Source organism: Rhamphochromis longiceps, linkage group LG8, assembly GCF_057381845.1.
Source record: "Rhamphochromis longiceps isolate RC_006_pf linkage group LG8, R_longiceps_female_GT1.1, whole genome shotgun sequence".
Lineage (NCBI taxonomy): Eukaryota > Metazoa > Chordata > Actinopteri > Cichliformes > Cichlidae > Rhamphochromis > Rhamphochromis longiceps.
In genome coordinates, this window is record NC_140564.1 from 3939375 (window position 1) to 3954158 (window position 14784).

General features: G+C 42.6%; 1 protein-coding gene and 2 long non-coding RNA genes across 4 annotated transcripts in view; 1 reads left to right on the forward strand and 2 right to left on the reverse strand.

The window, feature by feature from the left end:
- LOC146662920 (1-phosphatidylinositol 4,5-bisphosphate phosphodiesterase delta-3-A-like) overlaps positions 1–14784 on the forward strand; it is a 34675-nt gene that overhangs the window by 5185 nt on the left and 14706 nt on the right. For both annotated transcript variants that reach the window (XM_085415496.1, XM_085415497.1), the window contains 4 exons: positions 2496–2724; positions 2954–3083; positions 7457–7682; positions 8430–8631. In XM_085415496.1, the coding sequence (XP_085271622.1) occupies positions 2496–2724; positions 2954–3083; positions 7457–7682; positions 8430–8631 (787 nt within the window). The remainder of the gene's footprint in view (positions 1–2495; positions 2725–2953; positions 3084–7456; positions 7683–8429; positions 8632–14784) is intronic.
- LOC146662921 (uncharacterized) lies at positions 815–14478 on the reverse strand. The gene is made up of 5 exons (XR_014912962.1): positions 14228–14478; positions 14081–14155; positions 13358–13536; positions 2472–2677; positions 815–1547 (listed from the first exon to the last, which is right to left on the reverse strand). It is a non-coding gene; the product is annotated as an uncharacterized LOC146662921 (long non-coding RNA).
- Positions 10083–11889, reverse strand: LOC146662922 (uncharacterized). Its single transcript, XR_014912961.1, has 3 exons — positions 11827–11889; positions 11650–11742; positions 10083–10868 (listed from the first exon to the last, which is right to left on the reverse strand). It is a non-coding gene; the product is annotated as an uncharacterized LOC146662922 (long non-coding RNA).

Consider the following 14784-nt stretch of genomic DNA (forward strand, 5'->3'; position numbering starts at 1 on the left):
TAAAGAAAAATCATGGTCTAATTATTTGTTAACAGTGAAGTAAAGTTTAATTACCTATACATTTTTCTGTTTATTGATCATTGTTATCATAAAGGGTTACTATGCAGACATGCTGACCAACATCATTATGTTTAGCTAAAGTGATTAAAGTAACTAGATTAGCTCATATGGAAAGAGAACTATGACATTACATATAACCTATGTAATACGCTGTAGCCTTTCCTTCTGGAGAACAAATGGCTGCTCAGTGGTGGCTGGGTGTGTAAGGTAAAATGTCCATGTACTGTATCTATTTTTGATCATTTTAAATACAGTTTGCTGCTCTGTACTTTGTACTCCCTCCTTCACTATCTGAGGGTCACACATGTTGCCCTGATTATAGAGCTCATCTATTTTGAGCATAAGATCCTTTCTCTAGTTCAAATAGTGGGATTGCAAAACATATGGCGGGAGTCCGCCTTGGAGCCTGTGGGTTTGATGCTGTGTAGTTAACATATGACTCAGCCACTCCCAAGTACAGTACAGGGCCTTTAATTGGCACTGGATTTGGTGTGCCAGTTCTGTGGTTTACTCCTGACATCCAAGATCATTACAGAGATGGTTTTCCTCTAGTATGTTACACTTCTAAATAAGATTCATTTCATCCCCACATTGAAGCTAAATCTTTGTACTCTTCATTCCATAATCTTCTCAGATGTATTTCAAAAAACTTGTAGATGGTTGTAATTGGACTTGACATGTGGAAATAAAAAAAGCTTGTTAGACACAAACAAGTGTCTTACTAAAACAAACAGAGTCCAAAAGCTGGAAAAGAAAGGCCTACGTGCAGAATCAAGAGGCAGAGGAGACCAAAGGGAAAGGAAAATATGTTCAGAGAGCCGGTCCAAAGGTGATGCAAGGTACAAAGACAGTCCTGTGGGTTGGCCTGGCTGCAGGACAAAGCAGAGAAGCAGTTTTATGGGTTTACCCAAATGAAGAGAGACAGTTCTCGGAGTGAGCCCGGGGCCCAGCAATGGCCGAGGAGGTGGCCAGTAGGCCTGTTTTGGCAGTCGGTGGCCAGTGATGACAGCCAGCAATACCCAGGTTGGAGACCCTTTGGAGGGGGTGAATGGCAGCTGGTGATAAAGGTCATGATCATTCAGGGGGGGTTCGGAGGAGGCTGACATCGGCAGAGGAGACCCCTCCAAAAGCTTGGTTGGAGCCCATTATCAATGGTAGGGATGAGAGTCCCCTAGAGGCAGAGCCCATTTTGAGACTGGGCTGTGATGGGGGCTGGCAATGGCATCAGCATCATCAGCATGCTGGCCTTCAGCCCACAGACTTTTAATATGTGTAGATCCAAAAATCTAGGTAGAAATTCCAAAAAGCTTCCTAAATTCCTCCTTCAGGTCCTTGGAAAGGATTGCTATATCTTCTGCATCCATGTTCTGGTTGCCTTGTTCTGTCATCTTAGTGAAGTGCAGAATGTTAGAACCCACATCCAAAATGTGACAGGACAAGGTTCAAAACATAATGAGAGCCATTTGGTTGAAAAAGACGGAAAAGGTCTATAAATGCAGAGACAAACAGTAAACAGAAATACATGAAACAAAATCCAAAATAACAGGGAAATACATAAGTAGGCAACAGTGTGATACAGTCAGCTTAAAGTGAAAGACAGGTTATACACACATCGGAGCACATTGAGGGCTAAATTAGGAAAACAGATCGGTGAGAAGAAAGCAGTGAAACTAAACAGTGATAGGGGAAGTAAAACTATAAGCACAACACAGAAGGCAAAAGACTTCCAAATTAAAACAGGAAGTTACTAACCACAGAGACAAAGGTGTGGTAACAGTACATAAGAGGAAACTAAGGAAACCAGAATAAGCAAAGAACCAAATTCTAAAGAACAAACAAACCAAGAACTGGGTGGAAAACCTAATAGTGTCATGGTCCTGGGTCTTCGAGCTTGGTTCTGGATGTGCTCATTTCTTTGAAATTATAAAAGAGTTGTCTCTGTATATATTGTTCTCTTGTGCTTCTGAGTTTAGTTATAGTCTCGTGTGTGTTATGTTCTGCTTTGCCTTCCTTGCTTTGTTAGTGGATTCTGCTCAGCTGTGTTCTCCAGGTGTTTCACCTTTACCCATATCTCATGGGTATTTAAGCCCCCTGTTTCCTTCTGTCACTTGTTGTGATCTTCCCATAGCTGTGTGCCCTGTCTATTTCTCAGTGTAGTTCTCTAGCTAATGTTCACCAGTATCTGCTTACTTAAGTTCTTTGCATTTTGGTTTGCTGCATGTCCAGGAATAAAGCTGCCTTTTGAGTTCAGTTCTGTTTCTGAGTCCTGCATATTGGGTCCAATTCTCTGCTCACTACACAGTGTATCATAACAAATAATAAACAAAGATAAAAGAAAAAAATCTTAAAACTCTCTGTCAGGACCATAACAATCACAAGGTGTGAATATATTTGAATAATTCTTTGCTCACTTTATTTCTTTCTTCATCCTCCAGTCTCCATCATGGAAGTGGAGTGTGTGCACGAAGGTTGCCAGTCAGAAACATTGCGGCAGATGGTTGGCTCAGTACCTGAAAACCAGTGTTTAACAGTGGTCTTCAAAGGGTCTCGTAAAAGCCTGGATCTCCTCTGCCAAAGCCAAGAAGAAGCTCAGTGCTGGGCCCGTGGCATCCGTACCCTGCAGGAGAGGATGGACAACATGACCCAGAAGGAGAAACTTGACCAATATCCTTGATTTTTGTGGGGGTGGACATACATCCCTGTTCATTTGGATTTATAGAAGCACTACTTTGTGTACATTTAATTATTATTATTATTATTATTTAATTATAATTTGTTGACCACTGGGAACCAAGAGATCCAAACTAGAGAGTTAGCACTGTAAGAGGTAACCACTGAGACTTCATGTTAAAATACACCATATGGCTCACCAGTGCTTCCTTGACAGTGTCACCTGGATTCATGCTTATATGAGTCGGGCTGACCGAAACCGCGACGACAAGATGAGCTACGATGAGGTTCAGATTCTGCTGCAGATGATCAATATTGACTTGAATGACCAGTATGCTCGCAGCCTCTTCCAGGTAGCAGAACACACTGCTTAATTTAAGTAATTAAAGTCAATCATTTAAATTAAAGCTAACTTTACGGGTTTATAGCCATTCTGTCTGGAGTATTGATTTCCCCTCTTGGCGCGCAGTGTGGGTTTTTCAGTTATATTGTATACAAATGGTGATGACTTTATTTGGTTAGTACTCAGAGCTTGTGACCATAGGAAAGGGTAGGAACGTAGACTAACCAGTAAATTGACACCTTCACATTTACGCTCAGCTCTCTCTTTATTACAGTGGACTGCCATGTAGTCTGTTTGTTGATCTCATATTCCGCACTCCTCTCACTTGTGAACAAAATCCTGAATGTCGCCCATAGACATTGCCTGATGAGTGCTAATGACTAAATAGAGTGCACCTGTGTGTAATCTAATGTCAGTACAAATACAGCTGCTCTGTGACGGCCTCAGAGGTTGTCTAAGCGAATATTGGGAGCAACAACACCATGAAGTCCAAACAACACACCAGACAGGTCAGGGATAAAGTTATTGAGAAATTTAAAGCAGGCTTAGGCTACAAAAAGATTTCCCAAGCCTTGAACATCCACGGAGCACTGTTCAAGCCATCATTCAGAAATGGAAGGAGTATGGCACAACTGTAAACCTACCAAGACAAGGCCGTCCACCTAAACTCACAGGCCGAACAAGGAGAGCGCTGATCAGAAATGCAGCCAAGAGGCCCATGGTGACTCTGGACGAGCTGCAGAGATCTACAGCTCAGGTGGGGGAATCTGTCCACAGGACAACTATTAGTCGTGCACTGCACAAAGTTGGCCTTTATGGAAGAGTGGCAAGAAGAAAGCCATTGTTAACAGAAAACCATAAGAAGTCCCGTTTGCAGTTTGCCACAAGCCATGTGGGGGACACAGCAAACATGTGGAAGAAGCTGCTCTGGTCAGATGAGACCAAAATGCAAAACGCTATGTGTGGCGGAAAACTAACACTGCACATCACTCTGAACACACCATCCCTACTGTCAGATATGGTGGTGGCAGCATCATGCTCTGGGGGGGCTTCTCTTCAGCAGGGACAGGGAAGCTGGTCAGAGTTGATGGGAAGATGGATGGAGCCAAATACAGGGCAGTCTTGGAAGAAAACCTCTTGGAGTCGGCAAAAGACTTGAGACTGGGGCGGAGGTTCACCTTCCAGCAGGACAACGACCCTGAACATAAAGCCAGGGCAACAATGGAATGGTTTAAAACAAAACATATCCATGTGTTAGACTGGCCCAGTCAAAGTCCAGATCTAAGTCCAATCCAGAATCTGTGGCAAGATCTGAAAACTGCTGTTCACAAACGCTGTCCATCTAATCTGACTGAGCTGGAGCTGTTTCAAAGAAGAATGGGCAAAGATTTCAGTCTGTAGATGTGCAAAGCTGGTAGAGACAGAACCTAAAAGACTGGCAGCTGGAACTGCAGCAAAAGCTGGTTCGACAAAGTATTGACTCAGGGGCTGAATAATTACACACACCCCACTTTGCAGTTATTTATTTGTAAAAAAAATGTTTGGAATCATGAATGATTTTCGTTCCACTTCTCACGTGTGCACCACTTTGTGTTGGTCTTTCACCTGGAATTCCAATAAAATTGATTCATGTTTGTGGCTGTAATGTGACAAAATGTGGAAAAGTTCAAGGGGGCCGAATACTTTTGCAAGCCACTGTAGACTCCTCAATTTGGGTTAGTTATTCATCCCACACTTGGAGTGTGCATATGGCGGGGGTGTTGCTTCTGGCTCCGCTGCAGTGTGGGGGTGGTTAAGTGGGCTCGAGGGGCAGTGCCAGGGTGGCTGCCAGGGCAGCTGCTGCCACTCAGTAATCAGACTGTCCCTATTTCAGTGACGCAGGGGCTCAAGAGAGGAGCTGAGTGTGGAGTGGAGAAGCAGCTGAAAAGCTGACCTCCTGACATCAGGAAAAAGGATAACGTATTGTTAATAACACCATAAAACTGTCACCTGAGGCTACGTGGGGTCCATTCATTTCACAGTGGTGGTCCCGCAGTCTGCGGCACCAGTGCAGCTGCTGCACCTACTTGGCAGATATAGTGATGCACCAAGAGCAGGCAGCAGTGCACAAAGACCAGCTGAATGAGCTTTGGGCTCAGGCAGAGCAACAAACAAGTGTGCGGGAGAGACTGGACAGGGCAGCCGCACCGCTGCGATCCCCTCCTCTCATGGTGGCCATGCACCGGAAAGGGGACGGGGATGATCCCCAGGTCCTCATGGAGGCGTTCCAGGTTAGTGCTGAGGCATGCCAGTGGCCTGCTGTGGAGTGGGTTCCGCGGCTACTGCTGCTGCTATCCGGAGTGGCCCAGACGGCGGCCGTGATCCTACCCCCCTGTGTCAGGGGGGCGTTTTGAGGACGTTCGCCTGGGCTCTCCCCAGAGGACCATTGCAGGCGGTTTTGTGGCAGGCGGGGGATCAGCTGTTCGCCTGGGCTAGTAGGCTGCACAATGCCGCGATGAGATGGCTGCAGCCCGAGCCATCAGAGGGCGAGGCGTGGATGCTCTCAATGATTGTCCTGGAGCAGTTTGTGGAGGGGCTGCCCAGAGAGGCGACATGGTCCGCTGTTACCAGCCCTGGCTGAAGATCACCAACTGGTCAGCAGGCAACCGCCGGTAACTGCGTCGAGGAGGAGGCCCCCTGGCCCAGCCCCAGCGGAGCGACCTCCGCCCCTGCAGTCCTCAAATCTGTCCTAGCGAACCTGCCAACCCGGAGCCGAGCAACAACAGGCACCCGAGCCACAGGGGGTGGCGCAGGCAGCCGGGACACCTGCAACGGGAGTGTCCACTGATGGAGGTCAGGCGGGTGTTCTGGGCCCAACCAGACTTACCGCATATTAGTAAGGTGTCAAGGAGATATACACCAGACTTTGGTGGACATGGCCTGTACGCAGACCCTCGTGCATCAAAGCTTGGTTCACCCCAGAGCATTGTTGGAAGCAAAGTGCGGTTAAGTGTGTGCATGGGAGCATTCACAAATATCACACAATATTTTACAGTGCAGTAGCACGTAGTGTCTGCACGGCATTCAGCGGTGACATGTACTTCTAGGGAGGATCCGCCGGCACCAGTGATTCACCCGAGGGGAGATTTCCCACTGGAGCAGTCTTATGATGACACCCCACACTCAGCCTTCGACCAAGTGATAGAAATTGATGGTCACCTGGTGTGCCCTGAAGCTGCGCAGGCCTACCCACACTTTGTATTATTGAACAATAGGCTTTATCAAGTGAGTTGTGACACTCACACAGAGGAGGAGTACACCCAGTTGTTGGTGCTGAAAAGCCGTCGAGAAATTATTTTCCAGGCGGCTCATTATAACCCCATTGCAGGGCATATGGGATATGATAAACCTCTGGAGCGAATAATAGCCCAATCTTGGCCAGGCCCGAGCAGATGTGCGCTGATGGTATGCGTCATGCAAGGAATGTTAGCTGGTTAACCAGCCAGCTATCGTAAAAGCACCTTTTTGCCCACTACCAATAATGGAAGTGCCGTTTGAGCGCATTGGCATGGACCTCATCAGGCCATTTCACCGAAGGGTACGTGGCTATCGCTTTGTATTAGTTATGGTGGATTATGCAAAGCAACCCTCGGAAGCAGTGATGCTGGGCACCATCTCTGCAAAGAGTGTTGCGCAGGCGCTGTTCAGGGCATCTCTTGAGTTGGCAGCCCAAAAGAGATTCCTGACTGACCAGGGCAGGTCATTCATGTCTCACACACTTAAACAGCTGTACAAATTATTGGGCATGAAATCTAAACCAGGAGAGGAGAGAGATGAATTGGGGCCAGAGATGCCAAATTCAAACATTCCTGCCTCTCTCCATTGTAATAAACATCTCACACAGGGCCAGAGAGTGGATGTTGGTGTATCCAACAGCGTTTTGCAGATGTGTTCTCACCTCTGCACGTCATACTTCGCTCATAGAGCACCATTTTGCATAGGCATGCATAGAGCGACCTGGCGTGGCGGTGTGTTTACAGCCCTACAGGTTACCTGAGCAAGAGGCAAATTGTTGAGAGAATTGCTGAAAATAGGAGTGATAGAAGAGTCAAACAGTGTGTGGTGTAGCCCCTTAGTTCTTGTGGTGAAGAAAGATGGGTCTGTATGGTTCTGTGTGGAATATCCTTATCCGATGCCCCAGGTCGATGAGCTCCTGGACCGGTTAGGCACTGCTCACTTTTTCACAACACTGGATTTTTACGTAGCTATCCCCACCAGGGATAAAAAATAATATAGCAGATACAGGGATATATAGACCAAAAGTGGGTAGAGATAACACCCCCACAGCAAATCATGTTCTATTTGCACATTAACAAACTGCTATTATTTCCGTCTTTCTGATAGAAATGTGACCAGTCAGGTGACGGTCGTCTCGATCATGGAGAGATTGAAGTTTTCTGCAGGGAGTTGTTACGAAGGCCAGAACTGGACATCATATTCATTCGCTACTCTGCAAATGGCTGTGTGCTTTCAGCTGTGGACCTGAGGGATTTCCTAAAGGACCAGGGGGAGGATGCCTCACTCGTTCATGCCCAAAGCCTCATACTCACCTATGAACTTAATGAGTGGGGTACGGTACTAGTAACAATAAATTATAAGATTGGAGAATTAAAATACTTTAAAAATAGCAAAGCTTACCTGACAAATATTCAGCTGTGCTAAAGGATGAAGTTTGTGGTACAAAGGACATTTTGACTGGAAAACACAGTTTGGCCACAACTCAAAGATTCATACACCAAGTCTGACCTGACAACATTTCACATAGATGTCTAATAGGACAGAACAGAATATCACAATGGGATGGGGTAATTCTATATTTATTCCCAGTCTGTCTGAGGGATAAGCAGTAACACATTCTGGCTAGAGCAAATGAAAACACAAGGATTGATGAGGTAAGTGATCAGATAAGCTGAAGTGTTTCAGTTTACATCAGACCTGAAGGAGATTCAAGTCTTTATAGAATAGTCTGTGTATACTGAGTATACATAGGCTGCTCCAGACTGCTCCTCTGTGTGTCTACTGTATTTTCCTGGTATCAATTGACTAATCATAGGCACATGAAGATTAATTCAGACTGATATAAAAAGAGTTGAAAAGCTGTAAATGAGTGAAGAGGATGCAGTCTACATGGATACATCAGCAACCAGTCAACCAGTTTGATTCCTGGCCAGTCGCATCCCTTCTGAATGTCTTCCCCCTCTGTTTCTGTGCTACAAAAAATTAAGGCATTTTTATTATTATTTTTAATTATAAGAATAAAAATGATGTTTATTTAATACCCTATTTTTTAAACTTTGTTTCTCTTTGCCCATTGCAGCCCAGAAGAATAGCTTCATGACTCCCAATGGTTTCACCATGTACATGTTGTCAAAGGAAAACTGTGTGTTTAACCCAGAACACGCTAGAGTTTACCAAGACATGGCACACCCACTGTCGCACTACTTCATCTCCTCGTCCCACAACACCTACCTCACTAAGGACCAGCTGACTGGGAACAGCAGCACAGAGCCTTACATACGGTAACAGCAACAGGGCAGTGATTGTGAACTAGGCCGTGTGCAAATACATTTATTAATTTGGTAACCTACCTATTTCACTATTATTGACAAAGGCAGTATACTATTATTATTGTAGGAGAGGTTTGTACTAAATTATTATACTTTAAATTGTCTCACAAAATTCTGAACAAGGTGAATTAGAATTTTTGTAAAAACCAATCATAACACACAAAATGCAGCAGTACTTGTCAGTCCCCTATAAACAGCTGGATGGCGTTGTCTGGGCTGCCTAGCTAAGCCCACTGACATCATAACTCAGATCAAGATTAGTGTCAGGAATAGGTGGATAAACTACGTAGTGCTTCTTCGCATATCTGCTCTGTTCTCAGAATTGTTCTCAGCTGTTATGACCACTGACAAGTGAAGTGAAAAAGACTGTCACGACTATCACTTCATCCTGGGTGGCTGTAGCTTAGGAGGTACACTCAAAAAAATAAGTCATTGGATGAACTCAATTGGACTGATGGCAGGTTTTCCACGTAATACATCTATTTTGGTCCAACCTAATCTACATACATCATGACAATTCAATTAAATTGAGTCAGTAGAACACAATTTCGTAAATACTGCTAAAATGAAAAAAAGTACATTAAAATGATGTGAAAGGTTTTGGTTGGTCCAACTCAATACAATGTCATTCACTTGAGCTAGATTTTCATTGCATTGAAATCATTATTTTGAGTTCAACTAAATCATAATTTTCATTACCAGAAAACTAATTTAATTATTAAAATAATGACAAAATGAATTTGTTTTTACAACTCAGGTTTATTCACTTGAATTAAAAGCAGAAACAGAATATTTTGTAAATAAACATACATGTCACATGGTCAAATCAACCTTAACAAAAATCAAAGTGCTCACAAAAAAGTGCTGACGTACATTTGTAATGAATGTCAAATCTGAATAGCACACACCTCTGTACTACTAGGCAATACTGAAAACAAACTGGAATCTGTAAAATCAGATTTCACTTCAGAATCATTGTATATATTTATAGTGACACTTGCAAATTCACAATGATAACCTACTAAACATTTCAATTCACACCATAGTATGGCAGTCACTGAAGATTTGAAACAACCCAACAATACATATATATACACACACACACACACACGTGTGTGTGTATATACACACACACACACACACACGTGTGTGTATATATACACGCACACACGTGTGTGTATATATACACGCACACACGTGTGTGTATATATACACGCACACACGTGTGTGTATATATATACGCACACACGTGTGTGTATATATATACGCACACACGTGTGTGTATATATATACGCACACACACATACACGTGTGTGTATATATACGTACACACACATACACGTGTGTGTGTATATATATGTACACACACACACGTGTGTGTGTATGTGTGTGTGTGTGTGTGTGTGTGTGTATGTGTGTGTGTGTGTGTGTGTGTGTGTGTGTGTGTGTGTGTGTTTTCATGACGAACATTTTTCTGTTACCAAGGGGGAGGTATTTTAATAAAAAAAAAAATCTTTCAACTTTACTTCTCCAAAACCAATTACATGTAAACATTTACAAGCTTATAAGAACGGGAAGACCAACTTTAAAACACTGGAAGACACAAAACTTGTCAACATTTTTCTATTACCTTTGCAAATCCCAAAAGCAATCAAAAAGAAAATGGTGGTTACAACCATGAAACTTTTTCTGAGCTAAATCCCCAGTCCTTTCATTCATCTATAGTAGTACAGATTAAAGGTCACATCACTCACAACAGAACAGCAGACAAAAATAGACAACTTCCATTTGGCCAAAAAGAAGAAAGAAAAAAAGGTCACAGTTTGAACAAAAGATATAAAAAGGCCAAAATCAACTTTTGTGCTGGGTCTTGTTTGCCTAAGCAAACATCTTCATTTTCATTTGCTGCATCTTTGTACTGAGCCTTTGTCCATCCAGATTCATCAAAATCTTCTGACAGAACTCAAAAGTGTACTTGTGGTCATTTGGATAGCTCAGATCAAGTGCATAAATCAGTCCAAAGAGGACGATGAATGCCATGATGACACTACCGAGGTTGTTCATAACTGTAGTACCTTCAATGACAACTCCAACATCCTCTGGCTCCTGAATCCCTTCTCTTCTGATGGTGTAAATACAGTGACAGTTGCTGCAGTGGACCTCAACCGTTCATCCTCAGTGGAGGAGGTCTGAAAAACAGGTTGTTTCAGGTTTAAGGGCTCTGTCACTTGGAAGGGGACATATTATGCAAAACTCAGCTTTTGTATCCTTTTGTGCTGAAACAGGTCTCTACCGCCTCTATAAACACTCCAAACATAAATAAAACCCGTCAATCTGTTTCCTATCAATAGTTTGGGTTCAGGTATTATGTACCTCCCTTTGGGAGGGGCTTGATATAGAGCAGGAGCTCCTCCAGTGTCTATCAGTGTGTGTGTGTGGGCTGGGTCAATTTCCCTTATTTCATCACAATTGGGAACCTTTTGAAACAGCTTGTTTTATGCACATTATTCCTGAAACCAGGAGATTGCTGTAATGGCAGTGACACTAGTTAGTGTCTTGATGCAATCTGCTGTGTTCCTTATAATGAAGACTTTTTACTAATTGGCATAATAAACTGAACTCCACTGGAGTGTTTACTTTCTGAAGTGCCTTGAGATGACTGTTGTTGTGATATACCGCTATATAAATAAACTGAATTGAAACACTGACAGAAAATGGATGAATGTTTTGTCCACATTTACTGTGTTTATAGAGGCAGTAGATACCTACATGGCAGCACCAAAAGAATGAACAATTGAATTTTTGCTGAAACTATCCCCTTAAAAAGTGCTCTCCAGTGCAAGTTTCAACAATGACTATTAAGAATAATACTATTTCACAATTATATTGTCTCTTTTGAATATATGAGGATTTTGTGTGCGATGAACCTAACTCAAATTGAATCTAGAAAAGAAGGTGTGATAAGCGTACCAGATACTCCTTGAACAGTAGGTCTGGATCTTCATTAAAGTAGATCACCAGGCTTTTAAGAGTATGCTCCCTCTTTATGTCGATGTCATCATACTAATGCAAGGGTGGAAAAAAAAGGGTGAAAAAAATGGAATTGATTGATTGCATTTAATTGATGGGTTTATCATTAGTACCGACCAAACTACTGATCGCCATGATATCCTTGATCTTTTGGCCCTTTGCTCCTTTGCTCCCCTGAAAATCTTGCATCAGCTTGTCTGTTAAATTGTCCAGCTGAGCCAAGAACTTCGCCTGCAGGGGTTTTGTAGTGATCTGCAGGAACTCTGCATTCACCTGGAAATAAAACATACATAAATATAGTAAACTAGAAGTTTAAATACAGACTGCTGAATCAACACACTGAAAGTTGCTAAACATTTGAACCATCAGTGAAGTTTGTCAAGACCTAAACTGTTTTTAGCTGAGTTTAGGAATATATCGCCACCTGTTGCTTTGGCATGTTCCTAGCAGCGTTTTCCTTCATTTTTGCGTTTACCTGTGGACGGGATTATTTTTTAAAACGAAAACGGAAAATCTCCGTTTTCAAAAATACCTGTGTAAGTGTGGACGTAGCCGAAATCTTTTAAAATAATAAATAGGTTTGAACGTCATGGGAGTGCGCATTGTGCTGCCTGCAGTTACTCTTCCGGCCACATGGTTCGCTTTTGGTAGCACCCTCAGTAAACTATGTAGTGCTTTTAAAGACACCTCAAAACGATACTTTCTACTAGAAAATGGCATATAATAATAAACACAGAATACCACATTTTTAGATTATAAAAAGAAAACAGTAAGAAAGAAGTTAGCTATAGGACATCATCTTTCATTGAGCACAATGGCTAGCTGCTAATAAGCTAGCACACGCTCCGACTTAAAAGTTGGCAGCTACACAATTTCTCCTCTAAAACAAGGCACTTTTGAAAAGACCTGGCTATATTGTCAAAAAAAAAAAAAAATAGTATTCAAGCAGAGAAGAGAATGGTAGCACCACCAAAAGTTCAAAAAACAACTGTTACAAGCTTCTATGATAAATAGCATTATAGATTTAGCTGATAAAGAAATACACAATTGGATATATGGAAAAATAATATGTTACCTTACCTGAAGGTGTAGTTTTATCCAAAAAGTACAGAGAGGCCAAGAGCAGCAAGATTCATTTAGGTGATCCTGAAAGAGCGCAAAATTTTCAAAGAAGGCGGACCGTTGTGTAACTCAGTAACTTTGTGTTCTTGTGACAAAGACTGCTTTGAGAGAAAATAATTTAGGTTCACCACACGAATAATAATTGCAGTAACGCTGGAGTGCTACATTTGCGTTGAATGAGATTAAAAATAATGTTTAAGCTTAAAGAGGGGCTTGAATTTATTTCTTTGAGTTTACAAATACTTAAGTGCAAAAATGTACTCCTCCTACCCCCAGTGCCCCAACAAACTCATTCATTTTGTGTTCAGAATCAGCCTCTGCTGGTTTTGAATAATTTTAGGTTTACACAAAGAAAATCAAATTAATTTGGTATTTTTTAATTGCATTTGTGAACAACTAACATAATTTGCATGTGTTCTTTGAAAGGAGGACCTGAATCTGTTTTTTGAGTGTAGAGCAGGTGGTCTGCTAATTTGAAGGTTGGTCTCTGGTTGCATGCCAAAGTGTCCTTGGACAAGATACTGACCTCAGAAATTCCCCAGATCTCAATCCAACTTTGGAATGTTCTAGACAAACAAGCCCAATCCATTGAGGCCACAACTGACAACTTGCAGGACTTAAACGATCTGTTGCTAAAATCTTGGTGCCAGATACTGCAACGTGTCTTCAGGGGTGCAATGGAGTCCTCAACAGGTCAGAGCTTTTCTGTGAGCAAAAGGGTATAAACACAATATTAGGCAGGTGGTCATAATGTTGGTGTATATACCTGGGAATTTGGTACTGTTAACAAAAGTTACCATTGACAAATGAACCCACATGTACAAGTTTTAACTAGCTGGCTAACCAACCCCATGTTGGCAATTATACTTTAGTGTAGAAATGTTTATACCATGGCATTGTTCAACATTATACATAAGTTAAAGTCATGGCGCATTACAGCTGGTGAGTTAATTTGGCAAGCCAGATAATTCCACTCACGCACACTTTTACTAAGTATAACTTAACCAAACAAGATACAGTTAGCCAGCCAGCTATAACTCAGCTATTCCGCGTGAATCTGATGGTGCTGTCACGGGTTGCTCTGAGGATCCACTCGCAGGACTCCGGAGTTGTGTTTTAACAGAGACGGTTTATTTACAAGATCTCCACCAAGTGTATTTACAGACAGTGCCAGGATAGTGCTATAAACAAGATGTGAGAGGCAGGGTTCCAGGGAAAACAGGGGAATCACACACGCGCTCACGCCAACCTTTCTCTCTCCGCTAGTGACCAGTCACTCCTTCCACACTCCACACGGGGAAACACGGGGACGGGTCCGGGGAATCTAGAACACAGAGACACACGTTAACTTTCTGAGGCGGAGGCATGGGGAAACTTGGGCTCGACGTGTACTGACTAGAGTCCTCACAACAATCCAGCGTTGAACAGCTGACCTCCTCCCTCTAAAATACCAGCTGGTCTGATGAGGCCCAGGTGTTCCCAATCCAGGAAGGCGTGGGCCGAGGGCGTGAAGCCGCCATGAGTTCCGCCCCGGCCAAACAGGAGAGAGAGGGAGAGAGGGGGAGAGAGAGATAGAAAAGGAGAGCCAGGAGTGGGGAGATTATGATCAGCGCCTTGCCGATCCCGCAGGTCGTGACAGGTGCACCATTTGTATTGTTTACTGATGAAGTAGGTGGAAAATGGAAAATGTCAGATAGCTGGCAAATATTCATTGTAAGCAGGCATGCAAGTATGCAAGTAACATTAGCCAAAAAGATCACAGATATAAATTTTCAAAAGCAATCTCTTCTACAAAATACTATATAGCCATTTTGCCTTTATGTACTTTGTTATAGGATTTGATATGCTTAGAACAGTCATATGTTGATGTTACATTTGTCCAAAAAGTAATTAAATGCCATAATTTTTTTAAGTTACTTTAAATTTACTTTACTTCAGAAATATGTAATAAAA